The sequence below is a fragment of the Eumetopias jubatus genome, unplaced genomic scaffold (assembly GCF_037043125.1).
Source record: "Eumetopias jubatus isolate StellerSeaLion01/CBP00866 unplaced genomic scaffold, mEumJub1_p1.0 scaffold_5, whole genome shotgun sequence".
NCBI classification, from domain to species: domain Eukaryota; kingdom Metazoa; phylum Chordata; class Mammalia; order Carnivora; family Otariidae; genus Eumetopias; species Eumetopias jubatus.
The window spans coordinates 120,406,853-120,434,521 of record NW_028274811.1 but is presented as its reverse complement, the minus strand read 5'-3'; the positions used below and the strand labels follow the sequence as shown (position 1 = coordinate 120,434,521).

General features: G+C 35.8%; 1 protein-coding gene across 1 annotated transcript; it reads left to right on the top strand.

Annotated features, from left to right (window-relative positions):
- On the top strand, positions 1-26,849 carry CCDC152 (coiled-coil domain containing 152). The gene is made up of 8 exons (XM_028097940.2): positions 1-87; positions 2,035-2,140; positions 8,646-8,714; positions 18,577-18,641; positions 21,718-21,820; positions 23,451-23,578; positions 25,811-25,894; positions 26,700-26,849. The coding sequence occupies exons 1-8, from the start codon at positions 1-3 to the stop codon at positions 26,847-26,849; spliced, it is 792 nt and encodes a 263-aa protein (XP_027953741.1).
- Positions 26,850-27,669: the final 820 nt, after the last annotated feature.

Below are 27,669 nucleotides of genomic sequence, written 5' to 3'. Positions count from 1 at the left end.
ATGAATCAAAGCAGCGAAGAATGTATGAAAAATATCAGCAGTGTGAATCTTGACAAACTTATAAATGACTTCTCACAGATAGAAAAGGTATGTAAAGATATAAAACAGTTGTAGTATAAAAGGAAAAGTGAAACAGATTTTGTCAGTGGGAGGAGCTGGGAAAAAAGAAAAACGTAACAAAAAATAAACAAGGTAAAGATAATGGAAATATATTTTGCTAAGCCCTGTCTCATTTTTAAAATCCATATTTCAAATATATTTCATTTTGGATCATTTGTATTAATATATCAAAATGTTTCTGGTACAAGGAAACAGTTGATATACTTTGGCTAAAGTTAAAGGGAAAATACATACTTAAGTGTTCAAAATGTCCATAAACCCAGGAATGTTTTAGTAAAAATTGAAATAGATTCAATGCACAATGTCTTACCATTATGACTAACTGATATTTTTTTTTTACTTTTTCCTATTCTGTCCCTTTTCCTTCTCTTTTGCCTAAAAACAGATCCCTTTGAAGTCTTCCCCCCTCCCCCGTCCCCCGCCACCCCTCTAACTCTGGACAAATCACATGATAGACCAAACCCACAAGCATATATTAGGTGTTTTCCCCCTCGTCTGCCCTGGAGAAGAATAGGAATAGCTGTTGAGAAGATGTAGGTAGATAAATGAAAGATTTGGGGAGTGGGCTTCTGAAGCAAAGGTGGGAAGGGGAATAATACTTACCTCTATTTTCTCTCCTTATCATTCTTTCCTATTCCTTCTTTTCCTCTGCACAGGATAGGATGGCCATAATAAAAAAATATCATGATGATGGGTATTTTGAGGTAACATTATCAACTTTTTTAAAACAATGAACTTGAGTTTTCTTAACCAAGTGACTCTTACCAAAATAAGAGAGAATAGAGAAAGAAATAAGAAGCGCTGTTGGTGGGAGAGGAATTGGTGCAAAGTTTTTGGAGATTATTCAGATATATCTATCCTATCCTTAAATATTTTAAATAAGAAATATTAATTTTTATGCGATAATGGTATTGTGATTATATTAAGAATTTTATCTCTTAGAGATACATACAGATGGTGAGATTTATGGAGTTGCTTTGAGATAAATTCAGAAGCAGAGAGAATAGGGAAGTGGGTAGAGATATAGATGATACAATGAATTGAAGATTTCTGAAGCTGTTCCTAGGATATATGGCAGCTATTATACTAGGCACAAAGATACCAAAACGGTATGTTTATTCATTGTTTGTAATAGCAAAAAACTGGAAACAACACAAATTCTCAAAAGGGAGACTAGTTAAATAAATTACAGGGACACGTGGGTGGCTCAGTTGGTTAAGCCACTGTCTTTGGCTGGGGTCATAATCTCGAGGTCCTGGGATCGAGCCCTGTGTCTCAGGCTTCCTGCTCCCTCCTTCTCCTCTTCCCCTGCTCATGCTCTCTCTCTCTCTCTCTCTCTCTCTCTCGTGAGGGCGCGTGCTCCGTCTCTCTCTTTCAAATAAATAAATAAAATCTTAAAATAAATAATACATAAGTAAATAAGTTACAGTGTACTCATAAATGAAACTCAATGGAAGTCTTTAAAAGAATGAAGTAGATCTATATGTGCTTATATGACGTAATCTCCAAGATAACATTCAAGTGGAACATCCAAGGTGCAAAACAGAGTATAATATAATCCTTTCCTATAGTTGTATAGTCATAAAATATCTTGGAAATATATATAAGGAATTTTTAACCATAGGACTGAGGGTTGGATAGTTGGAAAGAAGGGGATTCAAGTTAGGTCATATTTTGAATTTCATAACTCTTTATAACTGTTAATCTTTTAATTTTTCCCATGTTACTTTTTAAAATTAAAAATAAATTAGGAAGTTGACTTACATAAAATATATCCCAGAATTAATTATTAGAATTTTCAGTATTAAGTGGTCTGTATTTTCATTAGTCTTCATGTCATTAGGTAAAAAAAAAAAAAAAAAAATCGAAATAGTAGCATTGCTTTGGTAATAATATATATTATTTCTTCTACAGAAAATGATAGAAACCAGTGGGAAGAATAATATACTGGATATGCAGTTGGAAAAAACTAACTATTTGTTAAAAGTAATGCAAACAAAGGAGGTCTCAATTAAAGAAGGTTAGTTCTTTGCTGCCTGAAGAAATACTAATTCTAATGAAAGTATTTTTTGGTACAACAGTAATTAATATTATACCATACATTTGTAGAACATTTTAAATTCACATAGAACTTTCTGGGCTATCATTTCATTTTATCCTTACTAGAGCCCTGATAGACAGATAGGGTTGGTATTACTAAGCCACCTCAGTAATGAAGAAACAAAGGATGAAAGAAGTTAATCTGTCTGAGGCTGCTAAAGTAAGAAATGGCAAATCCAAGGCTCAATCCAGGCCTTCAAAACCATGGGAAAAATAACAGTTGAATTCCTACCTCACAGTTACACCAAAAGAAATTTCAGATGGGTCAAAAATTTTCGTGCCAAAAATGGGCTGTTCTAGTCCAAAGCTCCCCCCTCACTTCCGGGACAGCCAGTCCACATATACCTCTCAACTCCCAGCAGCCAGCTACCCTCCCAGCTGTGGCCCCGCTTTTGCTCTACCCTCCTCTGCCCACCTGCTGGCCTGCGGGGAGCCTGAGAGCCTGGGTTCTTTGCAGGGCAAGGTGCTGCTTTTGAGAACGTCTCCTTGCTTTGAGACACAATGGTCTGGGACGACACACAGATAAATGAGCTTCAGCTGCACCTCCAGTCCCAAAGCCTGGTAGTGCTTGGCTTCCCTGTGCAACCAGTTCAGGGCATCTGGAGAAGTCAAGAGAGCCTGAATTCCCTCAAGTTTACCTGGAACTTTGAGATGTTCCCAGGGTGTCCTGACAGTGTTCTTGTGCCTGACACTGAAACCCTGCTGTCCTTGGGCCTAGCTGTGCCTTAGGTGCCCCTGTTGCTTGGGGGTCACAGTGCTATTGGGGTAGAGGGGGTCATCCATGATGGAGTTTTCTCTAAATTTGCATGGAGGAATGCTTGCTGTTCAGGGGTGTCCCCAGGCTGGGCACTGATCCTGTTCATCCCAGCCACACTGTTCCCCGACCAACACTCCTCACCAGTAAGGTGCCCTGTTTCTGGAGGGGAAAACAGCAACAACGGCAACAAAACACATACACAGATATTCCCTTGCTATGTTAACTAAGAGGGCCTAAAAACAGCAACAGCCGCAGTAGCAACAAGAACCCAGATCTTGGTTTCCAATACTATTTTACAATAAAAGGAACCAGGGCTCCTTAGAGAATGGCTGATTCTAGGACCGAGGCAGGAAATATATTAAGATGAGCCTGAAGCGTCTTGCAGTACCAGAAAGCAGGAAAATGCTCAAAAAGATAAAACACTCCACAATGATGGGGGTATGTCAAAGGGATACAAGAGCCAACTGAAAGAGTTCTCAATGGCAAAGCTGAGACAATTTGGCCAACAAACTAAATAAAGTAATATTGGGTTGTAACCCAAAGTATATAATAAATATCTATGAGCCCATACTGATAAGAATAGATAAATAAATAAGGGAGAAGAGACATCTTTTCTGCAGAATTCCTGATAACTTATGTAAGTGGTGTTCCCTCAAAGAGGCAAATCAGAATGCCCCACTCATGAAGTGTGGGTTGTGTAGAGTGACTTTCTTCACTGTGTGAAATATACAGTATGGAAAACAGGGTGGTGGAGAGTAACTATACAGTGGAGAAACCTGACATGTGTCACTTAGGGCAAACGATCAAGGTCAACTTGATGCCACATTGATAGTATGTACCCTTGATATGGTGTGATGAAAATGGCACTTCACCTCTGTGATCTTCCCCCAAAAAACCCATAACCCCATCTAATCATGAGGTAAGCATCACACAAATCCCCGTAAAGGAACATTCCACAAAATACCTGACCAGCACTCTGCAAAACTGTCAAGGTCATCAAAAACAAGAAAACTCTGAGAAACTATCACACCCAAGTGGACACGATGAGTAAATGTAATGTGGTATTGTGAATGGGATCCTGGAATAGAAAAAGAACATAAGGTAAAAACCAAGAAAACCTGAATAAAGCATAGATTCTAGTTAATAATGTATCAACATTGGTTCATTAATTATTACAGACATACCATACTAATGTTAGATGTTAATAGGGGAAACGGGGCATAGGATATTGGGCAATTCTCTATAATACCTTCCTGGTTTTTCAGGATATGTATTTAGTATAAAACCATACTAAAATATAAAGTTAAAGGTGAGAAAAAAATGAAACCACAGAAAAAAATAGAAGAGAATATGGGTTTTTGTGGGGGTTTTGTGTGTTTGTTTTTTAGACAGAGAAGACCTTTTCAAATGTGACATTCATCTGATTAAATAAATTATGGCATATTTATTTAATGAAATACTAAGCAGCTGATAAAAAGAATAAAGTAGCTCTCTATATGACATAGAATAATCTCCAAGATACGGTAAATGAAAGCAACAATGTTCACAACAGCATGCTATCATTTTTATAAAAATATCTTTGTGCACACAGAACACCCTCTCCCTTATGCATTTGTGTATCTCTGGAAAGATAAACAGCATCAGCCTCCTGGTAACAGTGCTTGCTTTGGGGGAAGGGAAACTGATTAGTCTGGGGGCAGAGATTAGAGAGATAATCATTTTTCACTATATTATTGTGTTTCATGTGTATTTATTATTTGAAAAAATAAACACTTTTTAAAAATCCAGTTCTACTTATTCTTAATCTAATGGCCTTTTCACTGGATAACACACAGCCGAAGTAAAAGAACTAGTGGGAATAACAGCTTATAGAGCCAAGTGTGTACTAGTTCAGTTAGGAAGAACAAACTACGTATATGATTGGCTTTCTTAAACAATAAAGAACGAGACCATGATATTGTATTTTCTACATTTGATACCAGATAAAGAATTTCTGTGCCAGTTCAAGATGATAGCAATATTAGTATTGAGGGCCAAGTGCTAAAAAAAAAAAAAAAAAAAAAATCCTTTTCATACAGAATTGTATTCAACATTTCCAAGTGCTTTGTGAAGTAGATGTTAATGTTCAAATTGCTAGTTAATGGTAGAGCCTAAATTTGAGCTCAAAATAACCATTTATTTACTCAATTATACAGTATAAGAAGTAGCTTAATATTCTGAACTCTAACTTTTAGAAGAATTGGATAGGATAGTATTAATTGTAAAATCCAACAGAAATGATGTGGGTAAAGGTATGCAAAGAGAATTAAAAGCCATTATTCTAAAATAATGAATGGTATTCCACCTTATGAACAATTTTTTTATTGAGCCAGTTTCCTTTGGGAAAAGAAGAAGTGTTGAGAGAGCCACCTCGTGTTCATTTTTGAAAATACACATTTTTTAAAAAAAATCAGTATACTTTCAGTTTCAGGGCTCTGTTTTCAATTTGCTGATTATAGTTGGCCCTTGAACAACACAGGTTTGAACTGCATGAATCCACTTATATGTGCATGCTTTTTCATAAATACAGTGCAATACTGGAAAGGTATTTTCTCTTCCTTGTGATTTTCCTAGTAGCATTTTCTTTTCCCTAGCCTTATTTTATTGTAATAATAAGGCTATAATACATAACACAAAATATGTGTTAATGCACTTTATGTGATCAGTAAGGTTCCGGCCAACCGTCAGCTATTAGTAAAGTTTTTGAACTTTTTTTTCTTTTTAAAGGAAACTCTACATCCAATCTGGGGCTCGAACTCACGACCCTGAGATCAAGAGTCGCATGCTCCACCAACTGAGCCAGCAAGGCACTCCCTTAATTTTCTTTTTACTTTTCTTTTTTTTTAAGGATTTTATTTATTTATTTGAGAAAGAGAGTATGAGAGATAGCACGAGAGGGAAGAGGGTCAGAGGGAGAAGCAGACTCCCTGCCGAGCAGGGAGCCCGATGCGGGACTCGATCCCGGGACTCCAGGATCATGACCCGAGCCGAAGGCAGTCGCCCAACCAACTGAGCCACCCAGGCACTCCCTTAATTTTCTAATTGTAGCAACTGACATAGCAACATATGCAGTAGGCAATGTCAAATGTGATTTAACCATCATTCCATTACTGGGAAATACCAAAAGAGAAAAAAATGGAGGATGGTGGACACTTTGAGCGGATGGGAGGAATGGTAGAGGGGATACGCGGAGGAGTGAAAAACCACAATAGTAGAACCTGATATCTGCATAAAGCTTTTAACTTCTACAAAATACTTTCATTTGTTGAAGAAAGTACATGGAGACTCAGTTCAGGACCTCTAATTGAAAGACAGAGTTTTGCATTCTCCCCTCACAATATTGGTTCTTTCCTTTAGTCAATAAATAAAAATACTATCGAACACCTATGAAATAGTCACCATGTTAGGTGCAAGAAATATCAAAATTAATAAGATATGATCTTTACCTGAAAGAGTTCACCATCTAGTGGGAGAAGCCACAAATAACTAAAATGAAATGTGAGAAATGGAGAGAAGAGATATAAACAAATTGCTGAGAGGCAGAGGAGAGAAATAAAAAACAATAACAATCTTGAATATGTGTAAGTAAATTTAGAAAGTATTGTTTTCTCATTTGGTTGTCAGAACAGTCATATATATGAGAATAGTTTTATATGTGAGGGAGGATGGGTATTACCCATACTTGTATTTTGCAGATGGAGAATATAAAATTCAAATAGGGTGTCATAGCTAGAGAGTGAAAAAGGAAACTCTACTCTAGTCCCTCAGACTCCAAGTTTCATGGTTTCATCAGCATATCCTATAATTCCTGACGAAGTATTGAATAGAAGATTAACCGTAGGATTTGAAATGGGGAAAACCTATGTTTGAGTCCATACCTTCCATTTACTAACTCTGGAATCCTGGGCAAGTAACCAAACCTCTATGGATGACTGTCTCCCTTTGTAAAATCAGGCCAATAATACCAACCTCTCAGTATCATTGTGAATACTAATTGGGGTAATGTTTATAATGCACTTAACATAATGCCTGGCAGAATGAACACACAATAAATGGTATTATTATTATTATACCTAGATATCTTTTTATTATCAGATACAAATATGGTATTTAATATTTAACCATCAAAACAGATGCCCAACTAGAATGGAAGCCAGTCAGTATGCCATATTAGTACATATCCATCTGAATATCCATCTTGGTTCTCTAAAACTGAATGAAAGAGAGTAAGACTCAATATTTATTAGTTGTTAAGCCAAGCACATAAAGGTGAAATTGTCCTACTAAAAAAAAAAAAAAAAGTTGAAATTGTCCTTAAACTTTAAAGTTTTTTTTAATTTTTTATTGTTATGTTAATCACCATACATCATTAGTTCTTGATATAGTGTTCCATGATTCATTGTTTGTGCATAACACCCAGTGCTCCACGCAGAACGTGCCCTCCTTAATACCCATCACCAGGCTAACCCATCCCCCACCCCCCTCCCCTCTAGAACCCTCAGTTTGTTTTTCAGAGTCCGTCGTCTCTCATGGTTCCTCTCCCCCTCCGACTTTAAAGTTTTAATATTTTAAAGATATTAAGTTATTCTTTTGTGGGCTTTTCATCACTATATATTTAGCTAGTGTAATTGTAAACTTAAACTAATGCAGCCTGTGCCCCCGAAACTTCTAGTGAAAATGAAATAGCAATAACTATCAAAAAGAGTCTTTCTCTGACTCTGCCCTCTTTCCGGGACCTCCAACCTACTCTTATTACTCTAGAAGACACTCCTGAGCTAGTCTTCTTTATGGTAGTAAGGTAGTTAAGTCATAGGCTTTATTGCTGGACTGGTGGGGTTCAGGTTGTAGCTCTACCACTTACTAGTTATAAGTGTGACCTTGGGCAATTTACTAAACTTCTGTGTGTCCATTTCCTCACATGTAAAATGAGGCAACTACTAGGACCCACCTCATACGGTTAGGAGGGCTAACTTATTCAGTATTTGCAAAGCACTTAGAATAACAATATAACATGTTCTTTTCAGGCCAGAGCTTTTCCACTTACCCCTTTCTTGCTTCAGTTTACTATAATATTGCCTGTCTATCGATCAATCACTCAAAAAATATTTATGGAGTGCCTGGTATGGACCACGACTTCTCTAAATACTAGGGAGAAATGGTGAACAAAACTGATATCTGGAACTTACAGCCAAGTGGACTGTTTGAATTACAGAAGTTTCCATCTCTATTGCTACCCACCAAAGGTTTAGCTATTACTAGTTATAACCAAGAGTATATTGAAAGCTTATATTCACATGACAGGGCATAAATGCTTGCAGTGAAGGCCCCCAGACATGTCCAAGTATACCTTCCCTCTAGAACAAATATTCCTAAAGCACATGGAGCTGGGGATCCCTCCAATGCTGTATTTATTGTGCATGGAAAGCTCATGACCAAATCCCAGAATGCGTTTGACTTGAAGGGTAATTAAAAGGTACTTATTATATTATTTACTTCGAGATAGCTGGTTGCTTTATTAAGATCTCATAATTGTCAATTAAGTATTTTATTTTAAGTCTTTCAACTTTGAGACAATAGTTCCAAAAAGGAAGCAAATAATTTTCAGATAAATATATCTTTCATATTTTAGAATGTGCTACTCTTCATAATATGATAAAAGGGCTACAACAGACCATTGAATCTCAACATGATTTGAAAGGTAAGTTAGAAAAAAAAATCTTTAAAAATATGTTATATTTGAGTACCTTTAAAAATAGAGTTTTTACATCACTGACAGTAAATTTCTTTTAATCTGGTCTTGTTAAATTCATCAGCTAATGGCAAAACTCCTTATTACCAAATCATACTTTCCTAAATTATTATGAAATAAGAAATACCACGATGAACAGGACAATTCAGTCTTATTCTGACAGGGACATCAGGGATGTTTTATAATCAATCATAATAATTGTCTTTATTATTTTCAAAAGTTTAGAAATATATTTATTCTTGGGAGTACTTTTGGTCTTTAAAGACTGTGATTCAGTTTTGAAGGGTAGTCATTTACTGGTAGTTATATGATGAAGATACTATTCAAACTGCAGTGATAGTTTGCTATTTAATTTTTTATCATAAATGAGGCTATGTTTGTATAAATGAAGCCAACATCTTCAGCTTACCTTATTTTTGCTAGTCATGCTAACCCAATGTGCCTGTTCATTAACAAAATGGACAAAGCAACAAAGTGTTTTGTCCTGTTCTGATTTAGCTACAGTGCAGTGTTTATGGGATTTTCCTCTACTATATTGGAGATTAGATGAAATTGCCTTCAAAGTCCCTCCCAATATAAGACTCACATCAATTAAGAATTTTTCATTTTAGTCCTCTATTTTTATGATAAAGAAAGTACTTTATATATGGAAGGGAAGCATAATAATGATCTTACACACCATTTATTTGCTTTGGCATATTATTCCTTATTGTCTTTATAATGTTCTTTTTTTTAAGATTTTATTTATTCACTTGAGAGAGGGAGAGAGTGCACAAGCAGGGGGAGAGGCAGAGGGAGAGGAAGAAGCAGACTCCCCACTGAGCGGGGAGCCTGATGTGGGACTCAATCCCAGGAACCTGGGATCACGACCTGAGGAAGGCAGTTGCTTAACCAACTGAGCTACCCAGACAGCCCTGTCTTTATAATGTTCTAATTGAGATTTATCCTTAAGAATTACCATTAGTTCTTACTCCCCACCCCATTGTTTTACCTTAAAATATTTTTTCAAGGGTTGATTAAACAAATATAAAAATTATATTAGCAGACTTCACGTTTACACTGTCAAACAGCATCTGCAGTACAGAAAGGATTCATTTTCCTGGCAATACACCACTAAAAGCTGTTCCGGAGATCAAGGAGGGTAATAAATGGGAAACAACACCATCTCCAATGCCTTTTCTTTTGGCTGAGTCCTGCAGACTTCTGATCCCCTTATGTCCCATAGATTTTCACTTTTCTTGGCTCTAGCAGTCTGCTCACTTTTTTTACATTTGAATCCCATCCCACACCTGGTTTGGGCTTTCATTTTCCCATCTCAATGCTGATGGTTCAAAACAACTTTTCCCTTCTCTGTGACTAAATACACCTAAATTGTGGGTGTTCATAATCCTTAGAGTTCTCTTATTCTAGGATTCAAATGGTAAATGGTATTTAACTGTTCCCAGGATTTGTTCAAATAAAACATCTACCAGAAATTAAAGTTATTTTGAAGCCCCAGAAAGGTAATGTTTAATATATTCATTACTGAATTATAATTATTTTTTGTAAAAAAGATACCAAATATTGACCAATAGTCAAGGATACAATCTTTTCACAGACATAATTGCCTGTCTTTGAAGTAATGTATGTTTGGAGTTTAGAGCATGGACATGGGTCTTTAGAAATAGAGTATGATTCATCACAATATATCAAATGATAGGGATTTTTCCTATATTATATTACTGTATATTATCTTACATGCTAGTTTAGGAGAACCCCCATAATTCATTGTATGAAAGATAGTGTCATTCTGACATCTAACTTATGGTTAGTTACTACCAGGGCAAAGAAAACAAGATTCAGAGATTTTTGTTCATTAGAAGAGGACTCGGGAATTTAAGAATTCAAACACATGGGCAGGGTGTCATGGAGAAGAGAGACACATGAAATCAGCTGCAAACACAGAGCACTTCTAAAATCAGTAGAATTCAAGCTTCTTTTTGCCAATTATCTCTAGATAATTTCTTGCAATTTAATATTGCTTTTTTTCCCTGTCTGAACTAAACCTGAGTAACTTGAATTTATTTAGGCCCTTATACTCTATCAGGGTAGGTTTCCAGAAGGACACTGTTATGTATAGTACAACTTTACTTTACAAAATCAATCAATCATAGTAAGCAAAATGATAATCAAAATTGATCACTGATTAGAATGTTTTTAAAAGGACAATAGCACATGGTTGAGTGTATTCTATAAAAGAATTATCTAAGAAAGTAAGCTAATCAATGATTAGTTTACTCCTAAAGAAAACAGCATTGCTCAATTTAAAAGTAGTTTGAGGGGTGCCTGGGTGGCTCAGTCATTAAGCATCTGCCTTCAGCTCAGGTCATGATCCCCAGGGTCCTGGGATCGAGCCCCGCATTGGGCTCCCTGCTCAGCGGGAAGCCTGCTTCTCCCTCTCCCACTCCCCCTGCTTGCGTTCCCTCTCTCACTGTGTCTCTCTCTGTCAAATAAATAAGATCTTTAAAATAAATAAATAAATAAATAATAAAAGTAGTTTGAAAAATGTAGAAATACTTCTTTCAGCATACAATAACTTAACATGTTAGCTTCTATAATATCCTTGGAAAAATGCTACATTCATATAAGCACATTCCCCATATGGAGAAATGATCTGCTATGAGTATATACTTCAGAATCTTCATTATTTAAAAATTGCCTCTGCCCAAAAGAAATTTACTAAAGGCACATTAAAAGAAAGCTAAGAACAAAACCCATAAACAAGGCTAACTACATAATTTGCAGGGCCCCACACAAAAATGAAAATGTGGGGCCCAATGTGCCAAAGGTAGGGAAAAGTAACATTAAATTCTAAAATATAGAGCTTTTTTCTTTCTTCTGTGGTCTCTCTCAATTTGCCAGGGTTTTATACTTTTGTTAATGTTTCTTTAAGTAAAAAAGAATAAAAATTTTTAGTTAGGAACATAAATATGTTAGGAACATAAACATTTTAGTTAGGAACATAAACATTCATCTTTATATTGTACAAGCCAGTTTTGAATTCAAAGATACACAATACACAAAAGTACCCAATTAATACTTCATAGCTTGTACATGCATATCTGTTTCATTCTTGCCACAATAGTGAAAATGCTGCACAAAACTACCTAAACCATTTATTATTCATTTTACTTCTTGATACCTGCACATTCTACCAATACTCTCTACCTTCACTTCCTGATGAACAAAGAAGGACTAAGAGGAAAAGAAACTGTGAATTTTCCTATCCTTCTCTTTCCTTTTATGTCATCCTCTTTAACATAATTAGATGTTTAAGAGAGGGAAATAACAGAATTGAGAAAGGATATGATAGAGTTGCATGGTCATTCATGTTTCTTAGAATGCTATTTCTTTCTTTCTGAATTTGAAGCAAGTTCTAGTTCAAAAGAAAATAAGGACCCTTGCTTACCTAGTTGTAAATGGAACATGTTCATCTTGTACTTGTACCTTTGAGTTTTGCTGAGCTCCCAGGCATCCTAAGTCCACTAGAATTCTGTGCTCATGGGGCATTGCAAATGAGGTGTATGAATATAGTGGCAAGGAGGAGTGGACATAGTTATGGCTCTTACTTTCTCTGCTCGCATGCATGCTGCATTGTCCAACTGGAATTTACTTAAAAATGTAAGTGCAAAGACAAAATTAGTAAGAAGTTCAAAGACAGAATTATCAAGAATGTGCAGACATTGAAGGCAGAAGCAAGGACAGCACCCTTCTGAGTGCAGGGTCCCATGCAGCTGCACAGATCACACACCCATAGCGCTAGCCCTGCCAATGAATAAGAAGAGAGTTAGGAAAATACTTGGATCAGAAGCCTAATCTAGAGGTAGTTGCTTCAATATAGCACAAAAGTTAACTCTAAATCTTCTAGAAACCAAGGCAAAACAAAATAAGACAAAGAACAATGCAGTTATATAACTATTAATTTCCAATTAAAAATAATAAAATAAAAACATTCAGTTAATTAAAAGACAAAAACTTTTCCAGGATCTGAGTAAATGCTGCTGGAGGACAGTTCCAGTTTAAATCAACACAGCCTTTATTCAGGCAACCATGTAAGGAAACTTAATGTAAAACTATCTAGCTCATTATGGAATGAAATTATTACAAAGCTATGCAATCCAATCATCAATGATATTTTTTAAAAAGCCAACTCACTGTAATTGTATAATGAATACAAAGACAGTGTACACTTAAGGACCTCCCAGTTCAATACCAAAGGAGAATAACTAATTTTAGAAAAATATATCACAAAATTATTGGAGTCCAAGAGAATAAAATGAATTTTGCCTAGGCCAGAGAAAGATTATTTGTCAAATATCAGGACCAGGCAGACTCTACAATGATGCAAAATGCTGTTGGAATTTATAGATACTCCAGCCAGAGCAGCCTTACACCTTAAAGAAGTGGCCAGAGTGGGAACCTGTGTTTGGAAATCTAACGTAGGGGCACCTGGGTGGCTCAGTTGGTTAAGTGTCTGCCTTCGGCTCAGGTCATGATCCCAGTGTCCCGGGATCGAGTCCCATATCGGGCTCCCTGCTCAGTGGAGAGCCTGCTTCTCCCTCTGTCCTTCACCCAGCTTGTGCTATCTCACTCTGGTAGGATGATGAAAAAACAACAGTGCCAACGATAATCATATGTTGCTTGTACTACAAATGAAAGCCAACATAGAGCCAACTGAAATGTAATATAAAGTATTAAGGAAGTTAGCTACATCTTCAGTAGGGGGCTTTAGGTCACAGATGAGTTCTGTGGTTCTATTTAGCAAAATCATAGACGTGCCTAAGTCAGATAAGATGCAAGTAGTTTAACATTTAGATGGGTTGATCAGTTTTTCTGGAAGAGGGAAGATTTCTTATCATTAAAATGTCAGTTGTCCTCAAGTTAATATACACATTTAGTGCCATTTTAATTAAAATTCTCAATTGGGGATGGGAGAGATTGTATAAAATAATCTTAAAGCTCATTTGACAGAAGAAACAAATAAGAAAACTGAAAAATAAGAAGAATGTGGAGGAGGGAGAGTTTTGTTACCAGGTAACAACATGCCCCAAAACTGCTGTAATGAAATCAATATGGTATTGGCATAAAAACTGAAAAAGACATCCCCAGAAAGAATAGAGAACTAGATTCTAGAAACAGGCCCCAATATTTGTCAGTGTAATATATGACACAAGAAATATTTCAATTTATTGGAAAAAGAATGGCATTTTAACATATGGTACTAGCACAACTAGCTTTCCATCTGGAAGAAAAGAAAGTTGGACTCTTTCCCACCACATTAAAAATAAATTCCAGATGGATAAAGCTGCGGTGTAAAAAAGAACAATAAAAAGTTAAAAGAAAATTCAGGATATAACATTAGCTGTATGCAGGATACAACCTGGAGCCGTGGGGTGTCCTCTTAACCAATCTGAAAACCTCAGATACTATATAAAGAGAAAAAAAAAAGACCAAACTTTCTTAATAACAATACAATAAAAGTACACAACAGAGGTGCCTGGGTGGCATAGTCAGTTAAGCCTCCAACTCTTGGTTTCAGCTCAGGTCATGATCTCATGGTCTTGAGATCAAGCCCGCCATCGGGCTCTGTACAGAGCATGCAGTCTGCTTGAGCTTCTCTTGACTTCTCCCTCTGCCCCTCCCCTCTGCTATCTCTCTCTCTCTCTAAAATAAGTAAATCTTTTTTTAAAAAAAAGGGAGAAACAAAAATAAAACAACTTACATGTTATTTTGTCACACAAAAGTAAGAAAAAAACAAGTAATTTATTCAAAAAAGTGTTTTCAAGTACCAGTGTAGTTTTTTTTTATTTTTTATTTAAATTCAACTTAGATAACATATAGTATATTATTAGTTTCAGGGATAGAATTTAGGGATTCATCAGTTGCATATAACACCTAGTGCTCATTACATCAAGTGCCCCCCTATTGCCCATCTCCCAATTGCCTCACCCCCCACCTCCCCTCCAGCAACCCTTCAGTTGAGAGTCTCTTATGGTTTGCCTCCGTCTCTGTTTTCATCTTATTTTATTTTTCTTTTCCTTCCCCTATATAATTTATATCTACAATATACAACAAGCTCTATAAATTGACCAGCAGGGATAAAAAAGAATTTTTAAATGGGTAAAAGATATGAATAAAATTATGGAAATGTGTATGTGTATGCATATGTATGATCCAGAGGTTAAGTGCAAGGGGAAAAGCTGATAAGGAAACACAATTACACCAGGGGTGTGGGAGTAGGAGAAAGAAGGAGAAAAAAAGAGGGAGAGGAAGAAGGCAGAAAGAAAATGAAAGAAAGAGAAGGGAAGAGTGTCCTAAAAGTAGCTCAGAGTGTTTGATATGATCCTATTTATTTAAAATTATAAAAATGTATGTAGATATATGCATAAAAATTGCAGACTTGAAGGAATGTCCATTTTTAGGAAATGTTTTTTGCAAAGTAATATATATAGTATAATTTTATATTGGTAAAAATAAATAAAACCAGTACAAATGTGTGATATGTTTATAAATAATTATATAAGCTGGGAGAAAAGTAGGGAAGAAATACAGATCAGGTTGCTAACATTGATAACTTCGGTGAAATAAGTGGTCAGGGAAGGTGTGTAGAGATGATTAGCTTCCCTTTACAGATGCTTCACTTACTAAGACAAGCAAGTATACTTTTATAAATTAGAAAACATCAAATACCTTTTCTTTCATCTTTCAGTAATGAATGCTACAGCATTTCTAATAGATACATGAGGTATTAGTTGCCTAGTTAGCACAAAGTTTTTTAGGCAGCTCCCAGCCCTTAATTACTGTGACAAAAACAAAACAAAACAAAACAAAACAAAAATAAAACAAACAAAAACAAATATCTGCTTTCCCTTAAAACACCTAGAAGTTAACAAGAATGAGTAGAGAACCTGTCAAGCACTGCTCCTTCTTCATCATCTGGTGTCAGGAGATGGCTTTTGGTTATATATAAAAAGATGTTGACTATGGTAGGTCTGAAACAGTAGGGCAAATTAAAGATGCAAAACCATATTTTAATACATTTCATTTCATTGTTTAAGTTTTACATGAAAATACATTAAGTAAATATAACTATGCTCTCAATAATGTTTCTGTAGGATAAAACCTTCCTCCCTTTTTAGCTTAGATATCTAGCTTAGAATATCATTTATCTTCTCTTTTGGGAATGGTTTTATTTTCCTTACCTTTTCTAACACCAGTTAGACTAATCCTCAAAGATGGATCAATCCAACCATACATCTGCTTACTTATAATACTACAGTTACTGAAGGTTACTGGTAAAAAATCATACATTACAGACCCACATTAATTTATAAATCTCAGTTTCAATTATACCCTTCATTTATCCTCGCTTTTCAAACTTTTCACCTTCAAACCAACTTTAAATCTGTTTCTTTCTCTTTGAACTTATTTTACTTTCTATTTCACTGAAAAAAAAATGAAAGCTGTCAGACATAAACTACCTCGTTCTTTTTTATAGATTTTTATTTATTTGAGGGAGAGAGAGAACATGAGGTGGGGGGAGGAGCAGAGGGAGAAGCAGACTCCCCACTGAGCAGGAAGCCCGATGATCTCCGATGATTCCGATCCATCCAGGGATTCCAGGATCACGACCTGAGCTGAAGGCAGACGCTTAATGCTGGGAAAATACTAGGGTCTCCTAAAAAGGCAAACTTAAAAAATTCCACACATAAAATGGCCTAAATATCATTAATAATTACATTCTCCATAATCTTTTATCCAAAAACTTCAAAGCTATCAATCTCTTTCGGTGCTTTGAATGAGCAATCAAAATAGTCCCATTTATTCAAGTTTAAAACTAAATTTCCCCTTTCTCAATATGGAAGCATAGACGGAATAGACGATAAAAGTTATTTCATCCAACATCGTGAGCCTACAGATATGGAAATCATCTATAACACAATCTCATAAACTAGCTAAATCTTATAACCTACTACCTCTTCTTCCCACCGCACCCTTTCTAAAGATATACATACCTGGACATATCCTTACTACCTTCCTCCTTCACTTAAAAAAAAGAAAATCCTTCCTATCCAAAGTTAATTCCTCCACTTGGGTTTAACTCTTATCTCTCTTCTGGAGTATTGCGTCTTCAATTGTCCCTTCTTCTCTGTCTTTTATTTCTCTCTTTCTGCTGTCCATTCCTTCAGCATTTAAACAACTCAGATCTCTCCCATCTCTTAAACAAACAAGAAAACAGTGTTTCCTTGACTTTGGATTTATTCCCTCCAGTTGCCCTCACTCTTTCCTTTTACAATCAAACCTCAAAGGAATGGCCTGTACTCACTATCCATTTCCTCATCTTCACGTAGTCCTCATCGTCATGTAGTCTTCAACTTAAAATAATTGGGCATTTCCCAAAGTTTTCAGATTTGAAGTGCTTTCGCTTGATCTTTTTATCGCGTTTATTGCCACTGATTATGACCCCTTTAACCTCTCTTTTCTTATCACCACTCTCTCCTGCATCTCTGGACACTTCTCAGTCTCCTTACAGGATACTCTTCTTTGGCCACTTCTAAATGTTTCTCAGCCTACCAGAAATATTCCCTGGAGGGCGCCTGGGTGGCTCAGATGGTTAAGCGTCTGCCTTCTGCTCAAGTCATGATCCCAGGGTCCTGGTATTGACTCCCCAATCATGCTCCCTGCTCAGCGGGGAGCCTGCTTCTCCCTCTGCCTCTTTCTCTCTCTGTCTCTTATGAATAAATAAATAAAATCTTTATTAAAAAAAAGAAATATTCCCTGGGTATCTCAAGCAATCAAATTTAGCATAGTAAAGACCTACACTCATCATTTCACTCCTAAAATCTTCCTCTAATTTTTCCCAAACTGATGAACATTTTTCAATCACCCAAACAAATTACCCAACCTACAAAGCAAAGGTTCCCCTTTCTTTTTTGCCTCTGCTATCCATTCAGTCACTAAGTCTCCTGGTAATCTTACCATCTTACTATCTAAATAATTATATTCATTTTCCTTTTATGTCCTACTGCCACTGATCTAATTTAGGCTCCTGTTATTTCTTACTTGACCTATTTTTACTGATACCAATTTCTCTAGGGTCAAAACCCTCCCATTCATCCTTTACACTGCCAGATAATTTTTTTAACCTGTAACTAGTCATTTCACTTCACTGTTCAAAATTCTTTGACTCCGTAACCTAGAAAATAAAATATAAAGTCGTTCATATAGAATATATCCACCTCCTATTAGGATATGACTTCCACCTATTTAGTACATCCTCCTCACCGTTTACACTCCAACAATAATGTACTTGAATTGTAATTTTCCCAAACATGCGATCCTCACTCAAACCCGAAGGCTTCTGTACAGTTTTCTGTATGTGAAATGCCTCTCTTCAGCATGGAGTAACCCGCATCATTTAAGTCTCATTGCCAATGGCTCCTCCTCGGTAAATCCTTTCCTGGCTTCAAGCTGATTGAGGATTTTCTTCCACAGGTTCCCATGGTCTTTCAGACACGCTACTGTTACCGAGCAATTATCATAGCACATCGTAACTACTTCCACATCTGTTTTACCATTAGGCTCTTCTTTGAAGAGCTATAATTTTCTTTGTTTTAACATTCCCAGTGCTATGCACAGAGCCACATGTGCAATAGAGGCTGTATGTATGTATTGAAAGCATACATGAATGGAAACTTGAAATGTTAAATATTTTCTCATATTAATTAAAAAGTACTATGTACTAGGATGCCCTCTGGTGATTTTTACACAGGTGAAAATGAACAACTAAAAAGAAATGCTGATCTTATGAAAGAGAAGTTAAAAGCTCATGAACAGGTGAGTTTATATATTTTTATATTCAATCAAATTCCTGTAGACCATTTGTCTTCTCAAATTAGAAGAAAAGGGGGGTTGTTCTCATTAATGAATACAGCCAAAATTTGGAGAGGAAATAAGTATGTGTATATGTGTGGCAGAATTTTTAACGAATAAAAATCTTTAAAGAAATAACAATTTGAATGACTCTAGTCTCTTTGCAGACTATAATGCACTAATATATCACTTGCCTTACTTTTTCTTTCCACCAAAAAGAAATGCAACTATTTTGCTACATATTTACATATTTTTAAATTATGTTAATAGAATTTTTACTCTAGAGTATACTCTATTTTTTTCAAAGACTTTATTTTTAAGTAATCTTTACACCCAACATGGGGCTCAAACCCACAACCCCAAGATCAAGAATCACACATTCCACTGACTGAGCCAGACAGGCAAACCTAGAGTATACTCTATTAATTAGCATTTAAAACATTTTTTATTATAAAATAAATGAATCATTAATCTTTCTGACTTGAGTAATCTGTGTACTTTTATTGCATCATTCAAATGAAAGGAGGTTTTTATGTGGATCACCAATTATTTATCTCCCAAAGGCTACCATACCCTCTGCTACTTTTTCTTTTCTTCCATAGGAACAACATATGGCAGCAATTATAAAACAGATAACACAGTACCTAAACATAAAAAGTGCTCAGTAAATGTCAGTTCCCACTGCCCTTTGGGAGGTGTATTATGATAATTTTTTTCTCATCTCCCAGGAGCCAATATGTCAAACTCTGGCAGACCTCAGGTTTCCAAAACTCAAATTGGATCTTTATCAAACTTAGAACTTCAACTTGAAGGATCATTTCCAAATTCAATCTGGTCCCACACTTGAGATAGTTTAAATATCTCTGGAATATATCCCACCCTTTATTTTTCCTTTCTTTTATCCCTTTCTTTTCTTCTTTCCCACTCTTTCCTTATTTGGCTCTAAAGCTCAACTATACATATATATATATAAAAGTTAGGGTATAATTGGGGCAGAGAGAGAAGGGGGAGAAATGTTTGCCTTCTTTCTCTTCTAAAATGTCAAACCATAGAATATTGCTTTGCCTAGGATACTTTAGGAGTTTTCAAAGGGGTGGAAATTAAAGAGAAAATACCATAATCCAAGATTCAGAAGTTCTTAATTAGCAGCTGTTCAAAGCAAACTAAAGATAATCTCAATCCAATGAGAAGTCTCTAGTACAAAACGTCCAGGTACATCCAAAACATATGGAGAACCACTCTCTAGGAAAACACTCAGGAGGTACTCAATGACCTTATTTATAAGACTGGAAGAGGTTTTGTAACTTGTATACAGAGGATCCTTAAATTTTATAAAAACAAAACACAATATGGGGGTTTTCCCCTCACAATTTAAAGTTTCCAGAAGGCAAATGAAAAGAAGGCAACCAAGAATAACTTGTTGGGACTTGGTCCCCTTAGAAAGAGAAAAGAATTGGATTCCTCAGAGCTGACATAGGCTAAAGTTGGGGAGAAGAACCTAGTGCGGTACAGCCAGGCCCGAGCCCACATATTAAAATAGCCTTTATGCCTAGAGGCTGGAGTGAAAATCCTGTCTTTCCAAATTAATGGACACTTTCCACTTCAGTGATGGCATCTTCACGTGGCAAAATCAATGGGGAATGAAAACATACATAGACTTGTCTCTTGCAGTTTCTCAGAGCAGCAAATGCTTAGTTGAGTCAGGAGTAGTTTAGGAAAACCACTCTGTGGTTGCCCATCTAGAAATCTAGATACATGCATGTGAAAAGTGACAGTTCATGAGATTCGCCTTTATATTCACCTGCCAAGGTTTAATCACAGCCAACGGTTAGATAGTTTGGCCATTCCTACAAGTTGCCAGGCGGGTTGAGTAGCACAAGTAGGTATCCACACTATCTCCCCTTGAACTTATATAATCTCGGCACACGTACCTCCATGTTTAATTGTGGACACCTAACCTCTTCAATACCACTGAATATCTGTTGAAAGCTGTGAGCACTTTCTGAGAAAAATGCTCAATAGTACACATGCATATATATATATATATATATGTCTAATTTTCATACAATTTCAGAAAGTTAATGGATCTTCAAAAGCCCATTTACTGGGCCTAGGCTAGGAACTTTTGACTTAAATAATTCGTGTTGGCACTCTTATTCAGTCAGCAAATATTATCCAGAGATATACAGGGAGTTGAGGATACAATGGTAAGTAAAAACCAAGTCCCTGTTTTTATGATGTTTAGTTTAGAAGCTTTTCTTGAACCTCTTGCCTTCATTAATGTACCTTTCTTAGTATCCTCTTTTACTTTTATTCTTGCCGCTTTCCTTTTTCCTGCCTACATCTTAGGCCTGTGAGTGGTTTCTTTATGTAGAAACATCCCTCTGGAAAAACTGTAAATTTTATCTTTAGGGGCTTTCTCTTCCAACACATTAGCACAATAATCACTTCTGTGCTTCAGCAACCTAAGAAACCAATCACAGGCACCTGGTGAGAACTTCTCAACTCCCAAACTCATCCTTCTCTAGCCTCCTCCTTATAAAGCTAACCCTTACCATGGGTAGTACTTAACCTCCTTCTGGGAATTAGGGATGTATATATAATTTTCAGAAATAGAACTTCAGGCCACATTCAAAGGATTCATCCTATGTTACATTAAGCCTGCCAGTTATCAAACAGAACTTACTATTGGCTCTAAAGTATAGCTTTGGCTTTAATAGACATATTTTAATGCTATCATGGCATTTATTCGTTAACAATTAACAAAATATTTTGAGCATCTATGATATATTAAAGACTGGTGATGAGTATTCAGGAAGCAAAGATAAGATGTTCTCTCTAGATGGTCTCTCTCTCCCTGGACCAGAAACTGATCCTTCTCAAAGCTGATTATTCAAGTGATAAGCAATATCTTTCCCCTCTAGATATGATTACTATTAAAAATTAACATAAACTTTGAGAATTTCACCTTTCTAATTAATGGAAGGTTGTGTGTGTACACATATGTAATTGAGGAATGAATATATATTTTAATCCTTAGGAATATAAAAATAATATTGCCAAACTTATGAGTGAAATGAAAATCAAAGAGGAGGGACATAAGATAGAAATAAGGAAACTTCATCAGGATATGCAGCAAAAAAGTAAGTTTTTTATTTTTAACTTAATTAATTCTAAGACATCATAAAATAATTTAAATGCATGTATAAACTTTTTTCAGTAATTGCCAGTTTTCTTGAATGAACATTGCCTTGATGCATTTGAATTTAAGTTTTGTACCTTTCTATATATTTATGTGATATAAATTACAACATTTCTAAACTGGATTTATGGTTTTTGTAATTACCATTACTTAATCTGAAACAGTTAATGTCCTGTCACTGTAAGATTACAGTGAAATGTATAATTAATAGCTTTGATATTTATATGGTCTGCATACGGAATATTATTTCAGTAATGAGATATTCTTCCCTCACTAAAGCAGGTCTCATGAACTTATGTTGAGAGTTCACTGGTTTCATGAAAGTAATAGAAACTTTTCTTAGTATGGGCTCATACTTATGTACAATATATGCAAAAATTTACTAGAAATGGTAAGTCAGAATATAAACCTACATCTACAAACTGCTATAAGAAAGCATAGAAGATAATCTTTGTGAACTTGAGTTAGCCACAACTTCTTAGAAAGAATTAAAAAGCACAAACAATAAAGGAAAAAAATTCTAAATTGAACTTTATCAAAATTACTAACTCTGTCCTTCAACACTGTTAAGTACGAGGCCCTGATCCCAAAGAATGAATATGGCTCAGATTCATTGGGGAAGATGGGAAAAAGAGTCTCTCAGCAGAGAGAAAATAAAAGCCAAGACAAATAGAGGGGGAGACGTAGGACATTTTAGGGAATAATAGTCCATCTCCTACCTTGTCTTTGTGCCATATGGAAAGGTTAGCAAAAGAAAAGCCAAAAACTGTGGCTAGGGCTGGATTCTTTGACCCCTTGAATTGTAGGATAAAAGAAATGGGAAGTGATTAAAGGTTTTTGAGAAGGTGATGGCCATACTTAGAGGTATGCTTTAGGAAGACTAACCTGGCAACAGTGTATAGGATGTAGGGACTGGTGATTGAAAGCCTGGACACAGAGTCCAAGTGAGGAAAAACAAGTCTTGAAACTAAGTAAGTAGTGAATTGGTCTTGGATGGAGAGCCCTTATTGGTGGGGTTTGTGGATGAATTGACTCTTTTCTCCCTAAAGTTGGAGATTCCCTTGAGGCTCCCATCCTGAATGACATGGTGTCATTAATAGGAATAGGAAAGTTGAGAGAAGAGGAAATTTGACGTAGCATAGAGATGTGGTGTGAATATGACAGATGCCCAATCATGTGGAATAGAGTTTAGCGGGTGTTTGATGTAGCTCTAAAATCATCCAGTAATTTGGAGTCCTCTGTACCTAGGAACCCAAGCTTTGTGTCCCTCTTTAACTACTAAGTCTCCTATTTATTCTCTCTCTATTATATATATATTATATAAAATTGATGTTTAAGAATACAAATCAGTTTATTTGTTCAAAAGTACTTCACGGGTAATTTTTGTGTTTCAAGAATTTTGTAGGGCCTTGTCAAAAATATATAAAAGCTACCCTGTATATAAATGGTTTCTAAAATATTTTTATTAATAAAATTTACTTTCTTGTGGATTGTTTAAAGTGCTAAAGATATACAAGTTTATAAGATTTTTGAAACATTAAGATGAATTAATTTTATTTACTTTTGTTCAGTTGAGTCAAATGAAGAAAAGCATAAAGACCTAATAGAGAAAAAGGAGGTGGAAATTTCAGAGTTAAATGCAAAGTTAAGAACTCAAGAAAAGGAAAAACAAAGTGAAATAATCAAATTACAGTTAGAGGTAAGTGTGTAAGAGTCTGCTAAATTTGAAGATGCATCCCTTAGTCTAGACTCGACTTTGTTGGTTTTTTTTTTCATCACAGTGAGATAAATTTCAGGAGTAGTTAAAACCCTGACACACACACACACACACACACACACACACAGAGGCTCACTCTCCATCACACATAGTTCTCAAACATCTGATACAACTAGCTACCCTGCCTTTCAGCACTTGGCCTGAAGGTGGGACTCTTCAGTCATTCAGAATGTCCTGGTTTCCACAGAGGGTACTGTTTCCTCTGAGACTGAAGACCTGTAACTCAAAATTTCCCCACACTTTGTAGCTGAGTCTATGCAAGCTTCATAGGTCTACCATTCCAGCAGTGGAGAGAATGTTTCTAATCCTTAACATTTTTCTCTCCTCAGCAGAAACTGTGGAACCCTGGTAAACCAATTAGAAATTCCTTCGGCTTTATTAAAAAGAGACAAGCTGCTCCCTAATAAATGTGTGGAAAATAGTTACCGTATGGGCAGACAAACCAGATTTTTTTTTTTTTTAATGTTAAAGGGACTTCAAATAGGGCATCTCAAAGGCTACAGTTCCAGTTCTAAGCTCTAAAGCCCTTTCAGGAGGTTGTTTAACTAGATGTCAGAATCTCAAAGACACGGATGTTTGACAGTATATTTGTTCTTTAAAATTTTTATCTAGATTCTACCCATCTCCACTTCCATCTTTCTTCCATTGCTTTTCCCCAGCCTGACTCCCACTTTACCTTGTGTTCTCAGAATTCACCAGCTTAGTTAGCTTACTATTCATGTTCATGAAAGTTTGGTATCTCTGGGGTGCTTGTTGAGGTCCAATGCTGAAATCCATATAACCTTTGAGCAAAGGGGGCTGATGCTGACTTGAGAGGCATTTGGCTGCTGCTACTTTCTCTGGTCAATGTGCCCACAACCCACGGACGGGAAGGGCCGGGGAGCCAACTGAGATCCCGTCGGACATGTTTCAAGACTTACCATCAACTTCTAATCCCTTTATTGAAAATGTGCATTTTGTTTGCCATTTGGCCCTGTCACTGGTCTGGCCCAAGTCTGTTGTCTACATTGATATACAGAACGTTTTGTTATTCATCTTCATTGTAACTATCCATTTACCTCCTTAAACCAGAACACAATCTCACTGAGTTTGTTTTTAGACCACAAAGAGGATACACCGACCTCAACCTGAAGGGAAGAATTATAATGAAAGACTCTGTGGAACACCTGGGTGGTTGAGTCGGTTAAGCGTCTGCCTTCGGCTCAGGTCATGATCCCAGGGTCCTGGAATCGAGTCCCCCATCGGGCTCACTGCTCAGTGGGGAGCCTGCTTCTCCCTCTATCTGCTAGTGCCCTTGTTTGTGTTCTGTCTCTCTCCATGAGAATTTTTAAACCTGATTCAGGTTAATGTCAAACCAGTTAGAGTTCAAACTAAATCAACAAAATTATATCCAAATTCTACTACTCAGCCTCAAAGAGTTTACAGCAGAGTATATGAGTTTTTACCCCATGACTGTTGACTACACTATGTTTTCGTTACAAAAGGACATCCATGGTAACATGAAAATATTTTTATCCATCTTTAAGTTAACTAGGTTCCCAACCCTGGTAATCTAGATTCTCTACCTAATATCTTAACAAAAATTTTGTGCTGACTCTATCCCAGAATCTCTAAGGTACTGCCCAGGCATTTGGTACTTTTAAAAATCTCTCCAGGTGGGGCACCTGGGTGGCTCAGTCGTTAAGCATCTGCCTTCGGCTCAGGTCATGATCCCAGGGTCCTGGGATCAAGCCCCACATCGGGCTCCCCGCTCGGCAGGAAGCCTGCTTTTCCCTCTCCCCCTCCCCCTGCTTGTGTTCCCTCTCTCGCTGTGTCTCTCTGTCAAATAAATAAAATCTTTTAAAAAAATAATAAAATAAAATAAATAAAATAAAATAAAATAAAATAAAATAAAATAAAATAAAATAAAATAAAAATCTCTCCAGGTAATTTTAACATGCAGCAAGGTTAATCTTGTTTGGGTGTTCTTTGCTCTTTCTTAAAAATTGTTTCTTAAAGAAAGACTTCTCTATCTTGTGTTAGACAGAGAATATACTTAAATTACAGATTATATGTTAAAAAACATAATGGATTATGCTTATATTTATAGAAATAATTGTTTTTAGTTGTTTAGCTAGAATGTTCTCAATAACTTTCTTTTTAAACTTGATTCAGTTTGATGCCAAACTAGCAAGAGTTCAAACTAAATCAAAATCATATCCAGATTCTACTGTTTTGCCACAGAGTATCTACAGAAGGGTATGTGAGATTTTATTCTGTAGCTACTGTTTAAGAAAATAAAGTTTCTTAGTGTGTTTCTATAAAAGCTGTCTAGTGTTACTAACAATATACTTAACAGTTTTTCTTAAAATATATCTCACAATCAGATCTTAGGTTTTGAATAATCTTTAAAAGTCATTTCCAATTTGAGGGTGACTGGGTGGCTCAGTTAAGCACCAGACTATTGGTTTCAGCTCTGGTCATGATCTCAGGGACATGAGATCGAGCCCCGCATTGGGCCATGTGCTCAGCCTGGAGTCTGCTTGAGAGATTCTCTCTCTCCCTCTCCCTACCCCTCCCTACTGCATGCATGTTCATTCTCTCTCTCTGTAAAATAAATAAAACTTTAAAAGTCATCTTCAATTTAAAGTAATAAATCTTAGCAGTAAATTAAAACATCAGAGAAGTCTTTGACTCTTCGGGCCATCTAAGGAATTCTGTAATATATTCTGAACTAGGGCTGACCTACTATTCTGAAGTTATTTAGGCACTCAGATAATAGATTTCTTTTTGTTCAACTCCTCTTTTATGGTTTATAACTTCAAGCTATATAGGGAGAAGGGAATGAACTAGAACAAATGGTACTAATACGTATTTTGGTATCCTTATTCCAGTTTTACCCCATAAGCTTCTAAAAATAAAATTATAAACCTTTCAAAATAAGCTGTCTTTTAAAATACCTACTTAAACCAGAAATGCAGTTTTTGTTGTTGTTTTGTTGTTTCTTGTATTTAATCTTACTATTTCTGAATTGCAGTAACACATTTCTTTCTGCTTTATTTAGAAGCTTCAACATCTGCAAGAAGAGAAAAACAGGGAGATTGCATTTCTTCGTAATACCGTTCACGATTTAGAGCAACGCCTCTCCCTTGGCAAAGAGTCTCAACTTAACTCTACTGGCAAAGGCTCTTACCTTAAGCGTAGACGGTTTTGAGTAGGATAATAAATTCATTAGTTTCTACTTAATTTCTTTAAAAGAAGTTGAAAATTTGCTTCTGTCATTAATATACTGCCTAAACAATAACAATGAAAAAAAGAAAGCTTTAAACTTTTTAAATTGAGTTTATTTAAACAAATCCACATTCGTCCAATCATATACTGCATGCTTGCTTAATAGTATAAACCATAAAGGTTTATAGGACTTGGTTTACCTACTGAACCATCATTGACTATGGAAATACTTTCTAAGCAATCAAGAGATAGACAACATTCTTTTATCTTTTCCATTACAACTTTCAAGACAGACTATCTTAAATTTAAGAGTGTGATACAATGCTAGATAAAGAAAACAAGATATAAGGGCTTCATTCATATGTAATAGTAAAAATCAAGATATGACTCTTAGATATACAAAGTATAAATGGATATTTAAAATGTAGTCCTAGCAAAATATTCATGTGTCAGTATTTCTGAAACTTAAAAGACAGAATTCACTGAGTTCTTTAAAGGTTTAGTCAGTTAAAAACATAAGATTAAAAAGACAAAGATAATATTTTTTTGAGAAATAAGAAAAAAATGGAAAACATGTCTTTGTTGTTCTTTCTCCATTCTAAATTGCTAACTATCCAACAGAAACCCCTAGGTCATAGTTTACGTCTCTGTTCTCATTGAAGCAAGCAGAATACTGGAAAAAGAGAAAAAAAAAACATATTAACCAAATGCTGCAATCACCTTTATAATAAAATAATGAAAATATGGTTTGGGTCAAAATTTCTTTGACTTAAATTTTAAAATTTTGAAGCCAATATGATAGA